This window comes from Dendrobium catenatum, unplaced genomic scaffold (genome assembly GCF_001605985.2).
Source record: "Dendrobium catenatum unplaced genomic scaffold, ASM160598v2 original_scaffold_235663, whole genome shotgun sequence".
NCBI classification, from domain to species: Eukaryota; Viridiplantae; Streptophyta; class Magnoliopsida; order Asparagales; family Orchidaceae; genus Dendrobium; species Dendrobium catenatum.
The window spans coordinates 244,448-260,206 of NW_021554071.1; the positions used below are offsets into that span (position 1 = coordinate 244,448).

The 15,759-nt window shown below is 33.4% G+C and overlaps 2 protein-coding genes across 2 annotated transcripts in view; one reads left to right on the top strand and one right to left on the bottom strand.

Moving 5' to 3' along the window:
• Nucleotides 1-2,531: 2,531 nt before the first annotated feature.
• LOC110116149 lies at nt 2,532-3,875 on the top strand. The gene has a single exon (XM_020849624.2). The coding sequence runs from the start codon at nt 2,546-2,548 to the stop codon at nt 3,575-3,577; it is 1,032 nt and encodes a 343-aa protein (XP_020705283.1). The 5' UTR covers nt 2,532-2,545; the 3' UTR covers nt 3,578-3,875.
• Nucleotides 3,876-14,825: 10,950 nt separating this feature from the next.
• LOC110116194 (protein GID8 homolog) overlaps nt 14,826-15,759 on the bottom strand; it is a 28,002-nt gene continuing 27,068 nt past the window's right edge. The window contains exon 6 of the mRNA XM_020849686.2: nt 14,826-15,132. Coding sequence (XP_020705345.1) covers nt 15,011-15,132 — 122 coding nt within the window. The 3' untranslated portion in view covers nt 14,826-15,010. The remainder of the gene's footprint in view (nt 15,133-15,759) is intronic.

The window sequence follows — 15,759 nt, forward strand, 5'->3', positions numbered from 1 at the left end:
GCTGAGGCGAACGACTTGATGTCCTCGAGGACCTCGACGAGACAACTGAGGCGGACAATACAGTAGCACCGTAGCAACGTAGCCCGCGCTAGATGGCTGCCTGGTTGGCATGACGCGACAGTCGTGAGTCGCGACTAGATGTGGAGGCTACATGCCGTAAGTAACTAGGTAAAATCGGGTTGTCTCGCAGGTTTTCGGGTTAATCCAAACACGACCTGTTTTTCAAACGGGCTAAAAATCTGAAATCGGACCTGACTCACTTCACAAATGGGTTGACCCAAACTCGAATTTTTTGGGTCAAGTCCGAGTCGGGTTTCAGGTCAAGTCAAGTTTTGACACCCCTAATTACCTCAATATTCTTTCTGATCATATGATTTTTCTAGAGTTACATCATTTGCTCCCTATTTTTGGACTTTGAAGCTTATTACATCAATATATATATATATATATATATATATATATATATATATATTTTTTTTTTTGTAATTTTTTTCTTTATTTTTTTCTTCAGATTTTTTTATTTCAGATTTTTAATATTTTTTTATTTAAATATGTAACTCTCTTCTTAATATCATGCAACACTTTTTCTTAAAATTGCACTATCTTCTATAAAATCATATAACTTTCTTCCTTAAAAGTTATGCAGAGTCATGTAACTATCTTCAAGAAAGTCACACAACTGTTTCATTTCAAGTTATGTAACTCTCCTCTCCCTTCAAATATGAATATCCCTTTATGGAGAAGAAATTTGCACTTCTCTTCTTTAATCTTCTCTTGCTCTCTTTTTTTCTTCATTTCTTCTCACAATAGAGGCATTCAACTGTCTTGAATAGACGGTATCTCCTTTCAAGCACTAGTTCCCCTCTCTATAGAGAACAAGTTGCTATTGTCCCATTTTCTTCTCAATTTCTTCCCACAAGAGAGGTATTCCACCATCTTGAATAGGCGTTATCCCATTTTAAGCTCCAGTAACCTCTCTATAGAAAACGGGTTGCCTTTTTTTCTCACAGCATGTCCCATAAGTATTGAAAATTTTTTAAACACTCTTTTGCATAACTTTTATTGATTTACTCAATTATAGATAATTTATTTAGCATTTAAATGTCACATCAGTATTATAATTAAGCAATCTTAGACTCGTTGAATTTCTCCCATTGATATGCTCAATTTGACTATAAGCATACAATATTTTAAGATTGTTTGGGCGTCTAATCAATTATAAGAAGTTTTTAATTGTGCTTTAAGTGTCCAATATAAGCTCATTCTAACTCAACTGGATAGCTATTGGTATATGTTGCAAACTGGAACAATCAAAATGTTAGAGATATAAAGAGTATAATATTTTAACTTTGAACTAATATCCAACACACATACAAATAAAGATAGAATGGTATAGTAATATTAAGATACACTATAATTTTTACTTGAAAAAATCTAAAAAAGAGAAAAAAATCATGGGACCTTGCTTAGTTGAAATAAATCCACTAGTTTGTAGTTGATTACAAATGAGGTTCTACCTCTGGAGAATGCCTTAGCTCAATATAACAAATATAAATCATAGCAAACACATTACATGGTTGGAGTTAGAAGAATCCCTTGATATGAGAGTTGTTCTTAAGATAATGTTGGCATGTATGTTTGATCAGTAAGATCGTAGCGCGGGCAAAGAAGATTAGAGGGACTGTAGTCAGACTACCGAAGAAGATTCAAGGGACCATAGTCAAGCGATCAAAGGAGGTGGGAGGGATCGTAGATGGTGAGCGGCGATGGTCAGAGGGATTTTAGTGGGCGAGGGACTATGGTCGAATGGACCGTAGTCAGTGGGCAACCGTGGTTGAAGGGACCATAATCGATGGGTGATGAAGGTCGGTGAGATTGTATTCAGCGAGTTGTGGTCAGAGGGACCATATTTGGTGGGTGACAGAATTCATAGGGATCATACTCGACGAACAACATTGGCGGGAGGGAAAATAGTCGGTGTTGAGATGATATTGAATATAGTTTTAGGATTTTACAATTTAAGTATACATTGAGATCCATGCATGATTAAGACTATTTTATAAAAGAATCAACAATTTTGCTCAACAATTAACAAAGCTACAATATTTTTTTAAAAAAAAAAAGTTTAAATAAATGTATTGATTTAATAAACACAAATTTATATTATTATATAACTTCCGCAATAATATTATGGCTCCGTAATTTAGGGGATGTTGGTGAGAATTTGAGCATTATTGTCTAACAATTTGCGAATTAATTGTTCAACAACTGGTCACTTTATACGCCATTCTATTATTTCTATCTAGCGCGAATTCCCGGCATCAGCTTTCAGCGAACCTGGATGACCGGCGACGGATTTATTTCTTCAATATTGTTTCGTATGAAATTTTGTTCAACAACAGGTCACTCTTTTTATATTAATCCTGCGTAAACTCGCTTGCACGTTGCAGTTAACCTAGATGACCGATGATAGCAGGTCAGCTTCTTTACGGAAGTAACTGTATATAGCCAAATACTCTGCAGGGTTTAACGATCTAGCTTTAAAATGTTCCGACATCTTCCCTCCTCCCCACTCTCTCCCTCGTCTACTCTGCAGAGAGAAAGAGAGAGCCCCCGTTGTTCTTTCAAAGCTCGGGGATCTCAAACCACTCGATCGGAGAAGCAAAGTAGCGGGAGAAGAAGATCGGAGGAAATGAGTAAGTCCGGTGGCCGTGATTGGATGCAGATCTACTCGATCTACGGCACCGACGAGTGGCAGACGATTGGATTCCTGTTCTTTCACGCCTTCGTCTTCATCATCTCCTCCCTTCTCCTCCTCCTCTACTTCTCCCCTTTTCTCTCCTTCCTTCACTCTCTCCTCCCCTCCCTCCCAACCCCCTTCCTCCGCTTCGCCGCCGGATTCTCTGGATCCGTCCTGGCCCTCTCCGCCCTCTGCCTCCTCTTCGCCGCCGCGAACATTATGTACTCCTCCGTCCCCCTTCGCTGGATCATGGCCCAGCGCATGATCTCCACCGTCCCTGACTGGTCCGCCGTCCGTACAGCGCTCGATGTCGGCTGCGGCCGAGGCATACTCCTCAACGCCGTTGCTCTGCAGCTCAAGAAGCAGGGAAGCTCCGGTCGGGTTGTTGGCCTCGATTGCCGCCGCGAGATCGCCGTCGCCGCACTTCGTCGCGCCGGCGCCGAGGGAGTTCAGGAGTACGTTACTTGCCGCGAGGGCGATGCCCGTCGTCTTCCCTTCCCCGATGGATACTTTGATGTTGTAGTCTCCTCGATTCATCTCAGCGGAATCGGACGCCGGCCGGGGGATTCCCCTGCGGCGGCTGCGGCAGAGAGGGGGAGGGGATTGGGGGAGATGATTAGGGTTTTGAAGCCCGGTGGGGTGGGTGTAGTGTGGGATTTGATATTCGTTCCGGAGTTCACTCAGAGGTTGAAGGAGATGATGATGGAAGAGGTTAGGGTTTCGGAGAGGGTCACGGCGTATATGGTGAACAGTCATATGGTTTCATTTCGGAAACCAATGGATGAATTCCTGAACGGGGCGGCGCCGCCTCTAGACTGGAGGGCTAACATCTGCTAAAAGTTTTCCAGCGGACAATCAACGGTGATCGGTACTCTCTCTCTTTCTCAATTTCTCCTTTCAGTCATCACCTACTATCCTATCTCGCCTACTACAACTGTGAATTATCTTACTAAGTAGTGCTGGGTTAGGCTTAATAGATCTATAATCTATATTAAGAAGAGAATTATATCGCCTCAAATCAATGGAGGAATGTAATTCATGATATGTTACTATGTTAGTATGAGCTTGAATTTGTATTTTAATCTATTATTATATTATATTATGCAATTGTTACAATACAGATTTAGCATATAAATGTACAGAGGAATACTGTTCAAATATATAGATCTGCTCGTTAGAAAATCGTCAGTAAAATTCTTCGGATATTATTAGAACAAAGGGATTAATTAGCTGTGGGATATTTACGTTTTTTAGTAGCTAAACTTCCCCCTTTTGGTGCACTGTAATTATTGGTGCCAAATCGGTTATTTAATTTCTTTTAATGTAAATTTAAGCTTAATAATAATATACACGCAATCAGTTATGCTATCTAGCTGTAGAAGAGCAAATAAATTATGACTGTCCTCTTTATGTAAATTAATGGCATTTCTATTAAGGGGGTTCTTCCCACATTCATCTGTGTGAATTAATTTCTATTTGTTAAGAGAATTGTATATTTAATTTATGATAAGCTTTTTAAATTGAGATCTATGATCTTTAGAAGTTTGAATTAGGTGTTTTATTAGATTTTGTGCAAAAAAATTTGAGACTTTTTTATTATTTTGATGATTATATATAGTTATTCACTTTTAGCTCCTAAAGTGAAATACAAATTTGATTGGTTAGATTATGTGGTGATTCTCATAAAATACAAAAATATTATAATCCAAAATATTGAAGGAAACCTTCTCATAGTGGCGTTCGGCCTGCTCAAATTTTCTTATGTATAAACTCAGGGCGAATTATTACGTTTGGTGATCGGACGTCCGGACATCCAATCCAGACGCATCACGTCACCCAAATATACTGGGATCCGGTGTATTTGGTGACATGGTGCGTCTGATTGGTGTCCGGACGAATCTAAACACTGGACGTAATAATTTGCCCAAACTCAGAGAGTCTTCTTGCGCTGCTATGCAGACCGAAGAAAATGACCAAAATAGACCAAAAAATACGTGTCGCAATTGCAAAAACCAAAAACATGTGTCTCAATCGCACAAAAAAAAAATAAAAAATAAAAAAATAAAAAAAAAAAGAAAAAAAGAGAGAGAATGTCATCTCTTTTTGTGTCATTTTTCTCGTCAAAAATTGCAATTCTCTATTTTGTTTGTAAGCAGTGGGAGCCATAAATTTTGTATAAAGGGCCTAAATTTCTTTTTTTAATTTCTCTTAATTTTTTTTATCTGATCTTGTGCCCAGCGTTAAAATTTCAAAATTACAAAAAAAATTAAATATTAATTATAAAATAAAAAATATTTATAATTTATAATGTCTCTTTTTCATATTTAAAAAAAAAATAAATAATAACATTATTATCAATACAATTTAATATTTCTTTTCAGTATGAACTAATAAAATATAATTTATGCACTGATCTCATATTCTATTTTATAGTCGAGTTTTTATGATCGTCATTACAAAAAATGCTCTTTCAACTTCTACTATTGTTGCAAGACTAAAGTTAAGTTTAATAGCTTGAAAATAAGAGAATATAACGTATTCTTCTTGTTTTGTATCCCTATCTCAGCAAGAAATTCAATATCTTTTAACAAATTGTAAGCATAAAGCCCTGTTATTCAACGTGAAGAAAATTATTATAATTTAATAAATTTCAACCTCATTTTAATACAAATTTGATTAAGTTATCCTCACAATGTTTTTTCGATTAAAAATGCTTTGATATCAAAACCTTGAACTTCTGTTTGTTAAAAGGGTCGTTATCGAGTGTCTATTATCATATAAGAGAGCACTAAGATTCTGATGTCAGTTTAATCTGCAATAATTATTTATTTGGCTGTTAGTTCTCTCATCACTACGACTTTATATCACTTCAATGAAAAATATATATCTTTTTTATTCAATCACAGCTTATTCTAATTGCTGGTTAGTATAGTTAATTTGACCTAAGAACATGGTATCTACATGCTAATGAAATATTCAATCATCTACCTAATATTTGTTGACTTTCACCTAGAAATTAATGACTTTAATATCTAAAATATAGGAGAAAAAGAAGAAAAATAATTGAAAAAAGGCTAATCTTTACCGACACCAAAACTAAACTGATAAAAGTTAAGAGGAAAAAAAAAGATTAGAACATCTTAATTAAGGATCTATTTAGGACGATTTTATGAGATAACCTTTTTTTATTTTAATTTTATGAGATATACCTTAATTTAGATAGGATTGATTTAGGGTTTATCTGGAATATATGCAGTGTTTTATAAAGAAAATTCTGAATCTGTTGCATGGAAATTAATTTTATGAAAGTATATGTGGATAGTATAAATATAATTTTAAAAAAAATTAAATAGCTACTTTCTTAATGCTATCATATTTGACTTCGTTTTGAGACGGCTTTCTTAGTATTTCTTAAAGTGGCTTTTTCGTGCAAAAATTAAAATATTTGTACTAAAAAGCTGTTTTAAAAAACAATAAGAAAGCATTAATTAAATAAATTTGATTCTACAAAGGAGCTTCTAGTCACAAAAATTAATAAAAATAGTGAAAAAAAAAAAAAATTATAAGTCAAACCGAAGTGTACTTCCATGCTTCCTTTGGGACATTTTTTTTATTAATTTCTAAAGAAAATTTTTAGTATAAAAATTAAATTTTCATACTATAAAACCGTTTTAAAAAATAATAAGAGGGAAGCCCCAAAATAAATGCTCAAACTGAAAATAAAGAAGTTAGAAAATTAAAATCATTAGATAATTAATGGTTGAATCAGTTATAATTTATGATATTTATCTCAGAATTTATATTGCTCGGACAATGATGAGGCCTTTGAATTTCTGATCAACCAAACATTATTTTAATCACAATTTATTAAAGGATTGTGGTCCTCTGTTATCCATTCTGAGCAATCAGTCTTACCGAACTCCTTTCCTGTTCATCCGAATCTAATGTGAATATAAAAATAAAATATAGGACCTATATATTTTACGTGAAAAAAAAATGATTAAACATAATATTCTGTACTCTTTTATAACCACGCTAATATTTTAATATTTAAAAGTTGTCTCATTTATTTGAAGTTTTGCAATCAATTTTGTATTATTGGGCTGATAAAGTAATCTTTATTTTTATATATTAATTTTTTATTTGATATTCTATGTGGTGTATTATGATGTGCTCATAGCAAATTCTTTGAATTATTAACTATTAAGTTAGCACTAAGTGGGTGAGGATTTGAAATATTTACTATTTTTCTCAATCTACCTCATTATCAGCCCTCTTTTTTACAACTTCTGATATATTGTTGGGATATTTATTACATAACTTCAAACGGTCATATGTGACGTTTACGAGAGATTACTACGTGTGGTGTTCGGGCACAGAGAATCGTTCGGTTTTGTGACTGTAAATAGTAAAAGCATAGTTATTGTTCAGCACTATGCTTTTATTGTTCACAGACATAAAACCAAACGGTTCTTTCTGTCCAAACTCCACACGTAATAATCTCTCAAAGTTTAGAGGCGTTCATAGTGCAGATGATGAAAGAGTTGTTGTAAGGCTTTTCGATCTTCCACGGTTGAATATATTATAAGTGTTATCAAGAGCATCTGCCCAACAAGCGAAAGAACAGGCTTAAATTAATATGAGAATTTATGCAACATAAATTACTTAGGATTAAATAAATTTTATTTATGCTCATCAACCAAGAGAAATTTATGTGGCGTATTTTAAATATGCATGCCTTGCATTATTAATTTTCATGAATTTGTATTAAAATTTATTTGTATATATTATCCAATGTTTATATTCTAATCATAAAATATAATGTTCTTTCAAAACCCATATTAAGCAATGAATAAGTTGCAATAATCTATCGATCATTTTCTAAAAAATGAAAGATCTCATGCAATTCAAATAACGATAGAGCTTTACTTACGGACTATTTGGTTGGGTAAAAAAAGGAATTTAGTATAAAAGAAATACTTTGAAGTTATTTGGATAACTCTACAGTAAATTCATGTGAATGATTTTTTTATTTAATTTGAAGTAAAATAAATGCAATCTAAAATTTAAAAATAACTGTCGATTGCGCGTCTCTGCATTAAATGAGGGTGGTGGTCGGCTGCGGACGGCGACGACGGTGGTGGCTAATGGTGGTGGCGGTGGTGGGTGGTGGGTGGCGAGTGGCAATGGTGATGGTGATGGTGATGGTCGGTGGGTGGCAGCTATCAAGCAAGATTTTTTGTTGTGTAAAATGTTCTCGCTCAAAACCGAGCTAGTTTAATTCAACTAAAAAATGAATTAAAATGTTTTACACTATATTTACTTTGCATTCATTTTTTCATTCAGCTGCATTTTCAATATTGATATATCATAAAAAATTAATCATGCCCAGGCACAAATCTCTAGGCAAAATCAAGTTGAAAACTCTCGAAATTAAATCCGGAATCATCTGAACTTTGATTTCAACAAACTTATAGTTGAACTGAACATCTCGAAACGACGAACCCAACGAAGTCGAATGCAACCCAATATGAATCCAAATATGTCCAAATGAAAACCCAAAGCTCCTTTGGAAGGTTCAAATCATAAATTGAATGGTCAAATGAATTCCAAACATGACATGATTATAGTTGAATCGAACGACCAATCAAGATGAATCCAATGAGCCCAAGATTGTTGAATTTTAATGTCATTAAGACAAATAGTCGATAAACGATCCATGATCAAGGGAGTCAATATCGGTCATCAATTCAAAATACTTCCAACATGTCCTTGATCTTCTCCATGTTTAATGATCATGCCAATGAAGGAGGCCCAAGCAATGAAAAGAAGGAAGATAGAAATGTTAGAGAATAAGCTAGTTTGAATATATCTCGTTTTATGTATTTACCTCTGTACCATCATATATGTCTATATATATACTCTTCTGTAATCACATTAGCTAGCATTAATAATACTTTCTACTTTCTTTATTCAAGTGTCTGCCTCCCGCTCTTTCTCTCTCAGTTTCCATCTTCTTCTTCCTCTATCAAGAAAAATCTGAATTCTCTTGCAACAATATTCCTCCTCCTCGACCATATATTGCCGAGTCACTAATCGTCGTTGGACTATCGATGAACTTCTACCTTGTCATCGATTGTCAACTAATTTTCGCCCGGCCACCAGCTAATGTCGGATTTTCGCATGGCCGCCAACTGACACCGGATTTTCTCCCATCCACCATTCGCTGTTGAACTTCCCTCCGATCCATGTTCTTCAAAGATTTCAACCTGATGGCTTACTATTGTAATTTGATCATCCTCAAAGATGAATTAATTATATATAATATATTCAAACACTAATGAAATCATTTCAACTACAAGTGGACCCGTAGTTTTTTACTTCAGAATTTTCTACGAAAAAATTTATGGACTTTCTATACTTTCTCTCATTATGAGCTGGATACTGGCACAAAAATATGAAATTTGATACTTTTTTCCTCAGCAAACATTCTAGCCCTCAACAAGTATTTTACAACTACAATATCCCAACCAAACAGCCATTAATTATTTGTTTTTTTTTAATTACATCTAAATAAAAATAAAGCGATGATTGGACAAAAACTATAATGCAAACCGATCACGCGGAAGCACGTGCTTTGTTTTCATTTGATGGCGATATCCAAAGAATCAATAAAATCCGCATCATAAATGAACAAGCCTGCTGAGTACCCGCCACTGCTGGGAAGTGCCATTACGTGTCGTCCGTCCATTGGCCAAATATTTAAATTCCATTTTATAGATCAAGTCATAGAACAATTATTACGTCATCCGACCGGATGCAGAGAACCATCCGGTCGTAGGCAAAAAAAACTCGATACCGAGGTGTACTCGGTACCGCGGACACCTCGGTACCGCGGTTTTTTTGCCTACGACCGGATGCTTCTTGCATCTGGTCAATCGAACCAAATAAAAACTCCAAGTCATAATATGGCCGTATTCTTGTGTATAATTCCCGAAAATAATAATAATAAGGAAAAAATATGTAGAGGAATTTTAAATATAAAAACAACAAATATTTAAAATTTATTATTTAGTTCAATTTTATTATATTTAAAGTTATTTAATCTTAAAATACTGAGTAAAATTATTATCGACCACCTATCACCAACCACCAATTATTAACATTATTGAATTTTACAATACATTTAATTTATTTCAAGCAAATTTTAAAGACAGAAGTAATATTAAGGAGAAATTATATTTATGAAGGCGTGTATAAATTTAAAACTAAATTTATTCAAATTTAATTTAAAAGAAAAAAGAGTGAGAAGGATGCTGAGATAAAAAAGCTTCCAAAAACAATAAGATTTTTTTCATTAAAATGTTTAAATAATTTTAGCATATAAATTTTTTGAATTAAATATTTTTTTAATAAAAAACTATTTCAAATGAAACTTAAGAATAATCTCAAGAAACTTCAATTAAATAGTACAATTATCAAAGAATAAAAATTACATCATATAAATTGTCATGACCCGGCCCGGCTAGCCCGATATTAACGGGGCGGGAACAGTCGGCCGTATAGATGAGCATAATTAAACATAAATAATTTCATTAAAGACTTTAATATCAGTACATAAACATCATTCAACATTAAATAAAAGAGCCGCTAAGCAACATCAATTAGAAGAGTTCCAAACTTTTTCTTCTCACACAACTACTAAAACATTATACCACAATTACATAAACTCCAAATCACTATTCCTGCCCCGTTAATATCGGGCTAGCCGGGCCGGATCTTGACATAAATTATATTAGGATGACCTTAAAAAATTAATAGATTTATACTACGATTAGTATTATATAAAATTTTCATATTAGTCACTGATTTCAAAATAAATCTAATAATTTTTAAACACGTTCAGAATTTACTAACACATTTTTTACCTAAAAAAATAGCAATTAAGGAAAATATATTAGTGATCCCTATATGCAATTTCTCTCTTTCTATCGTTACTTTTTTGTCCTAATTATGATTATAATTTATAATCATGCTTTCGACATTGTTGTGGAACTTTGCCTTCCAAAGTGATTGCCCTAACAATATGGCTGATATTCTTAATTTTGGAAGCTTACTTGTGACAAAAAGAAGAATATAGAAAAGAAAAAGAGTATGGCTACAAATCATGGAGAGATTATTACGTGCGGAAGTCAAACGTGTCAAAGAGCCGCCACATCACATAATGTATTGTACATTGGGTGACTTGGCGGCTCCTGGTTGCAATCAATGATTTTTTATCATAATGCTGTAATTTTTTGGGTGCCTCACTCATCTTTCCCAAACTTCAAGGGATGATTAAGACAAAGCCCAAAAAAAAAAAGTTTAATTAAGCATGTAAATTAATTTTGTACTTTGGAAAAGATATAAATTAAATATTCATTATTGAAATTAAAATAATATATTGATCACACCCAAACTATGTTAAGAATGTTGTGTGAAGAGAGTAGAGAGAGAGAGAGAGAGTTTCAATGAAAGAAACATTGAACTTTTTCGAATGAGCTTGAATTTCAAAAATTATGTGACAGTATACCACTAACCCTCTCTTTATATATTTGGGCCAAGGCTTGAGACACCATATGATTGACTACATATACAAGAGCAAAATAATAATAATATTCATTAGTTGTGTTGCATCATCATGCATAACTACTAGTCTTATGACATGATACTGCCTAAGTGCCTAACCAACATGGGAAACTTGTTAACTTGATTTGAGCGAGTCACCCGCATGGACGAGTTCTTTGGAAGCTTGCCCTCTGCAGGGTCTACATCACAAGAGTCAGGTCCACTTTGACCAAATCTGCGACTGCTCAACTATACATTTATTATTAAAATGTCAAATAATAAAGGGAAAATACTTATTAATGTATTTATATTATATTCAAAACATCAGAAATTTAGAAGGGGCACTTACCCTCATTAGGTTGAACCAACATAATTTGAACCTTTCAAAGATGATTATTTTAGATTGAGGGTTCAAGCTTATGATTTTAAAATACTTCATGATTATTTTAATTACCAAAGTGCATCCCACAATTATTTGTTAGACTTTAGAACAATTATTTGTAAGTATTTCAACACTAAGGCAAATAAATGAGGAAAGTTTATGCATTTTTATTAAATTTCAGCTTTACAAACAAAGAATCACTCTCTTAAGATAATTTTAGCTTAATTGGGTAGTTGAAGAAACCTCCTTTAGGCAATGCAAATATGATTTTAATTTATGCTATTAATGCTTAGTTTGGAACACTTTCTTACCATTTTTTTAATACAAAAATTTATTAACAATAACAACAACAATATCAAGACTTTATCTCACTATGTGAGGTTAGTTACATGAATCTTTTTTTCTCCATTGTATCGTACTAAGAGTCGAATTCTCATTTAAATCTAATAAAAAAAGTCATTTATAATATTTTCTAACCATGTCTTTTTAGGTCTACCTCTACATTTTTTAACATTAGCCAAACCTAATAGATCTACTCTCCTAATTAATTAAGTCATCAGAAGGCCGATGTTTTATGTGACCAAATCATCTAAGACGACTCTCTAATATTATATGCCACTGGAGCTACTCCAACCTTTTCACGTATATGCTTGTTTTGCATTCTATTTCTAAGGGTAAAGCCACTAATCCACCTGAGTATCCTCATCTCTGCAACACTTAACTTAATAAAAGACAAATATTTTACGCCATAAAACATTATAGGCCTCACCACCTTCTTACAGAATTTTCCCTTAAATTTAATTGGTACTTTTCTATCATACAACAAGCCTTCCTCCACTTCAACTATCCAACTTGAATTCTACTAATAATATCCACATCTATTTCACCATCACTGTGGACGATAAATCCGAGATATCTAAAATGTCCACTCTTATTAATAACTTGATCACCCAATGTCATAATCCCCCCAAAATGTTTCTTTACTACTAAAATTATGCTCCATGTTTTTAATTTTAGATCTACTCAAATGAAAACCTTTACTCTAAGGTTAACCTTTATAATTCAAGTTTACCTTTAACTCCATCTCTAATCTTATCAACAAGAATAATATCATCAACAAAAAACAAAAACCAAAAACCAGAGTACATCATCTAGCAAATATCTAATAAGAACATCCATGACTAAAGCAAAGAGTTACATGTTTAAAGCTGATTCTTGATGCAATTCGACTGAAAATAGGGAAATACTAACAAAACTTTCTTGACGAAAAAAAAAAACCGTCTCAAATGAAACCTTAGTGAATCCTCTGAGATACATTCTCTCCAAAATTCAACTAAAATCAACTGCTCAGTTCTCGCATATCCTACAAGCAAATAGGGAGTTTCTGCAGTGTTCTTGCCTAATTTTGTGTTGGATGTAGGCTAAAAATACAAGAGATATTGTCAACAAGTTTATTTTATATATATAAATGCTTAATATATGACAACAATAATTACTCGATTTCAAAGAAAATCATAAAAATTAGACGACCAACCCTACTACTAGAATTAGGTCATTCGTTATATAAAAAAGATTGGTCCTACAAGAAGGCCATAATAGTCGTATTGTGGTCCATCATAAACTTTGTTTTGAAATCTAAATTTTAGCTGAAATCTCTCATTTGAGATGATTTTCTTACTGTTTTTTAAAATAATTTTTAAGTATAATTATTAATTTTTTGTATTAAATAAATATTTTAAGAAATAATAAAAAAATCATCCCAAACAAAGCCTTAGGTTTCGTTTAGGACAATTTTTTATTGCTTCTTAAAATAACTTTTTAATAAAAAATTAAAATTTTTATACTAAAAAAATGTTTTAAAAAACATTAAGAAAGCCGTCCCAAATGAAATCTTAGTTTTCATATGCATCCGACAAGCAAATATACTTCTAAAGCTTGTCAAATGCATTTGCAATACTTAATCTTTAATATTTAATGTAATAAATTACTATGATTAATTAGCCAATTGAACAGATCAATTCAACGAAATCGGGACCGATTCACCGGTTAAACTAGCAATTCTAGCATATTCAAAACAGTGATGCAAAAGCAATTTTTCAGGATGGACTGAATTGATCTTTAAGATCTGTATGCTGCTTCAGTCTTCTTCAAATTAAAAAAGGAAACTAGTATAATTCTAATGAGTTACTTCCCAGCAATTACAAAAAAAACATTTAATCCAAATATCTATTTTCACTAATCCAATCACATTCAACCCAGATTTGACATAGTTCACTATATTGGAATCACATCAAGTGTTATGCAGTAAAAAGTAAGATCATAGACTTGTTCTTATTTTTCTATGATTAGTCATCATATATTGATAGGAAATACTTGAGTTCGCAAGTAACCCTAATGGGAAATACATGAGTTCGCAAGCAAATCTAAATCAGTAAAACAGCGAGAAAAATAAAAGAACTTTGGTGGAAATAATAAAAACAGTAGATAATCTTATAGAAATCAAAGCGAAGCAAGAATGAAACAAAGATACAAATTCATCCTCAATTTGAGAGGATTGTTTTCTCCCAATTTCTAGACTAAAAGTCTAGAGTCCAAAACACCAAAGAGAACTCCAAAAGAAACAATAATCATGCATGAAAACCTAACCCTAATTCCTTCATCCTACTTAAAGCATCCAATTAATTAATTAAGCTAAATTACTCCCTTGCCCTTGTCACCCCCTCCTTTGCCTCCAAATAGTTTGAATTTGAATTCCTAGTGGGCCCTACCCCTCACTCTCTCATTTTGGTATTGCCGCAGGCCCTCCTCCTGTAGCAAAGAACCGGAGGGGCCGGTTGGAGTTCGACCGGTCTAACACATATCTGATTATGTTATTGAGACGTAGGAGCAAATAAAATAACAGAAAAGAATGGCAATAACATGCATCTACTGCTACTAAGAAATATGAGATGAAATAATACTCAACGATCTATTGAAAATAAGAAACAGCTTTCTCTTCAATAGATCAAGTTCTGAAAAGTTGAAAACATAAACAGTACCATTAAATACTCATCAAACAATACCAGAATGCAGAAAGTATAACTAAAAACTCTATACTTAGCTGTGAATATGAAACTGAAGTTATAATTACAGAGCAACATGATTGTAACAGAGAAATAGCACTTATAAATACTAAATTAGTGCTAAGGAATCATAAGTGGATAACAAGAAGAAGCTATTCACAAGACACCGTATGACTCCACTGGAAATGCAAGATCACACCGCTTACATGGAATACACTTTCAAATGGCTGGTTCTTCAAGTGCCGCTGTGGTTAAGTCATTGATACGAGGATAAGCGGCCTTCTCATCAAGTTGGTTTTGTATCCATATAAGCATCTTCAACAATCTTGGAAGTTTGGGATCTGCAAGTAAAAATTTTTAGCTTTGAGTGCATGCGGGTTTGGATACCATAAAAAACAAGCTTTCATAAAAGGAGTATTGACAAGTAGTAGTGATGGAGGTATGCGTAGTCAACCCAAAGAAGGTTGCGATCAATGTAAGGCCTCATTTGTTTCTCCTTAAATACGCTGTTTTCGGTTTAAATCGGCGAAACAGTTACCATGTGTTGTTTGTTAACACGACTTTTGCAAAATCTCTTTTCTTATATCTCTGTAATACTGCTGATCTCAAAAAAAAATGCCGCTTACCCAAACTCTGCTGACCCAATCTCAAAAGGAATGCCGCAACAAAACAAGGCCTAAATCGAGCACATTTGAACCTATTTTCTTCTAGTTAAGATAACCTATGTCTGAAAAATTAAAATAAATTTAAATTTAAACATTTTTAGTTATAGAATTCCCCAGATGTCATGCTAAGACCCAACTAAATTTGGAGTTTGTTAGGATGTTACCTGTAAGTGATGCACCCTAACCAAATTATGAGACATAGTCAAGAGATCTCTAGTGTGTCACCTAAAACTTAACCAAATAATGGTAAAAAGTATGGAACTGTTGACTAGGGACGGCTATAGCTATCTATTAAATTAGTAG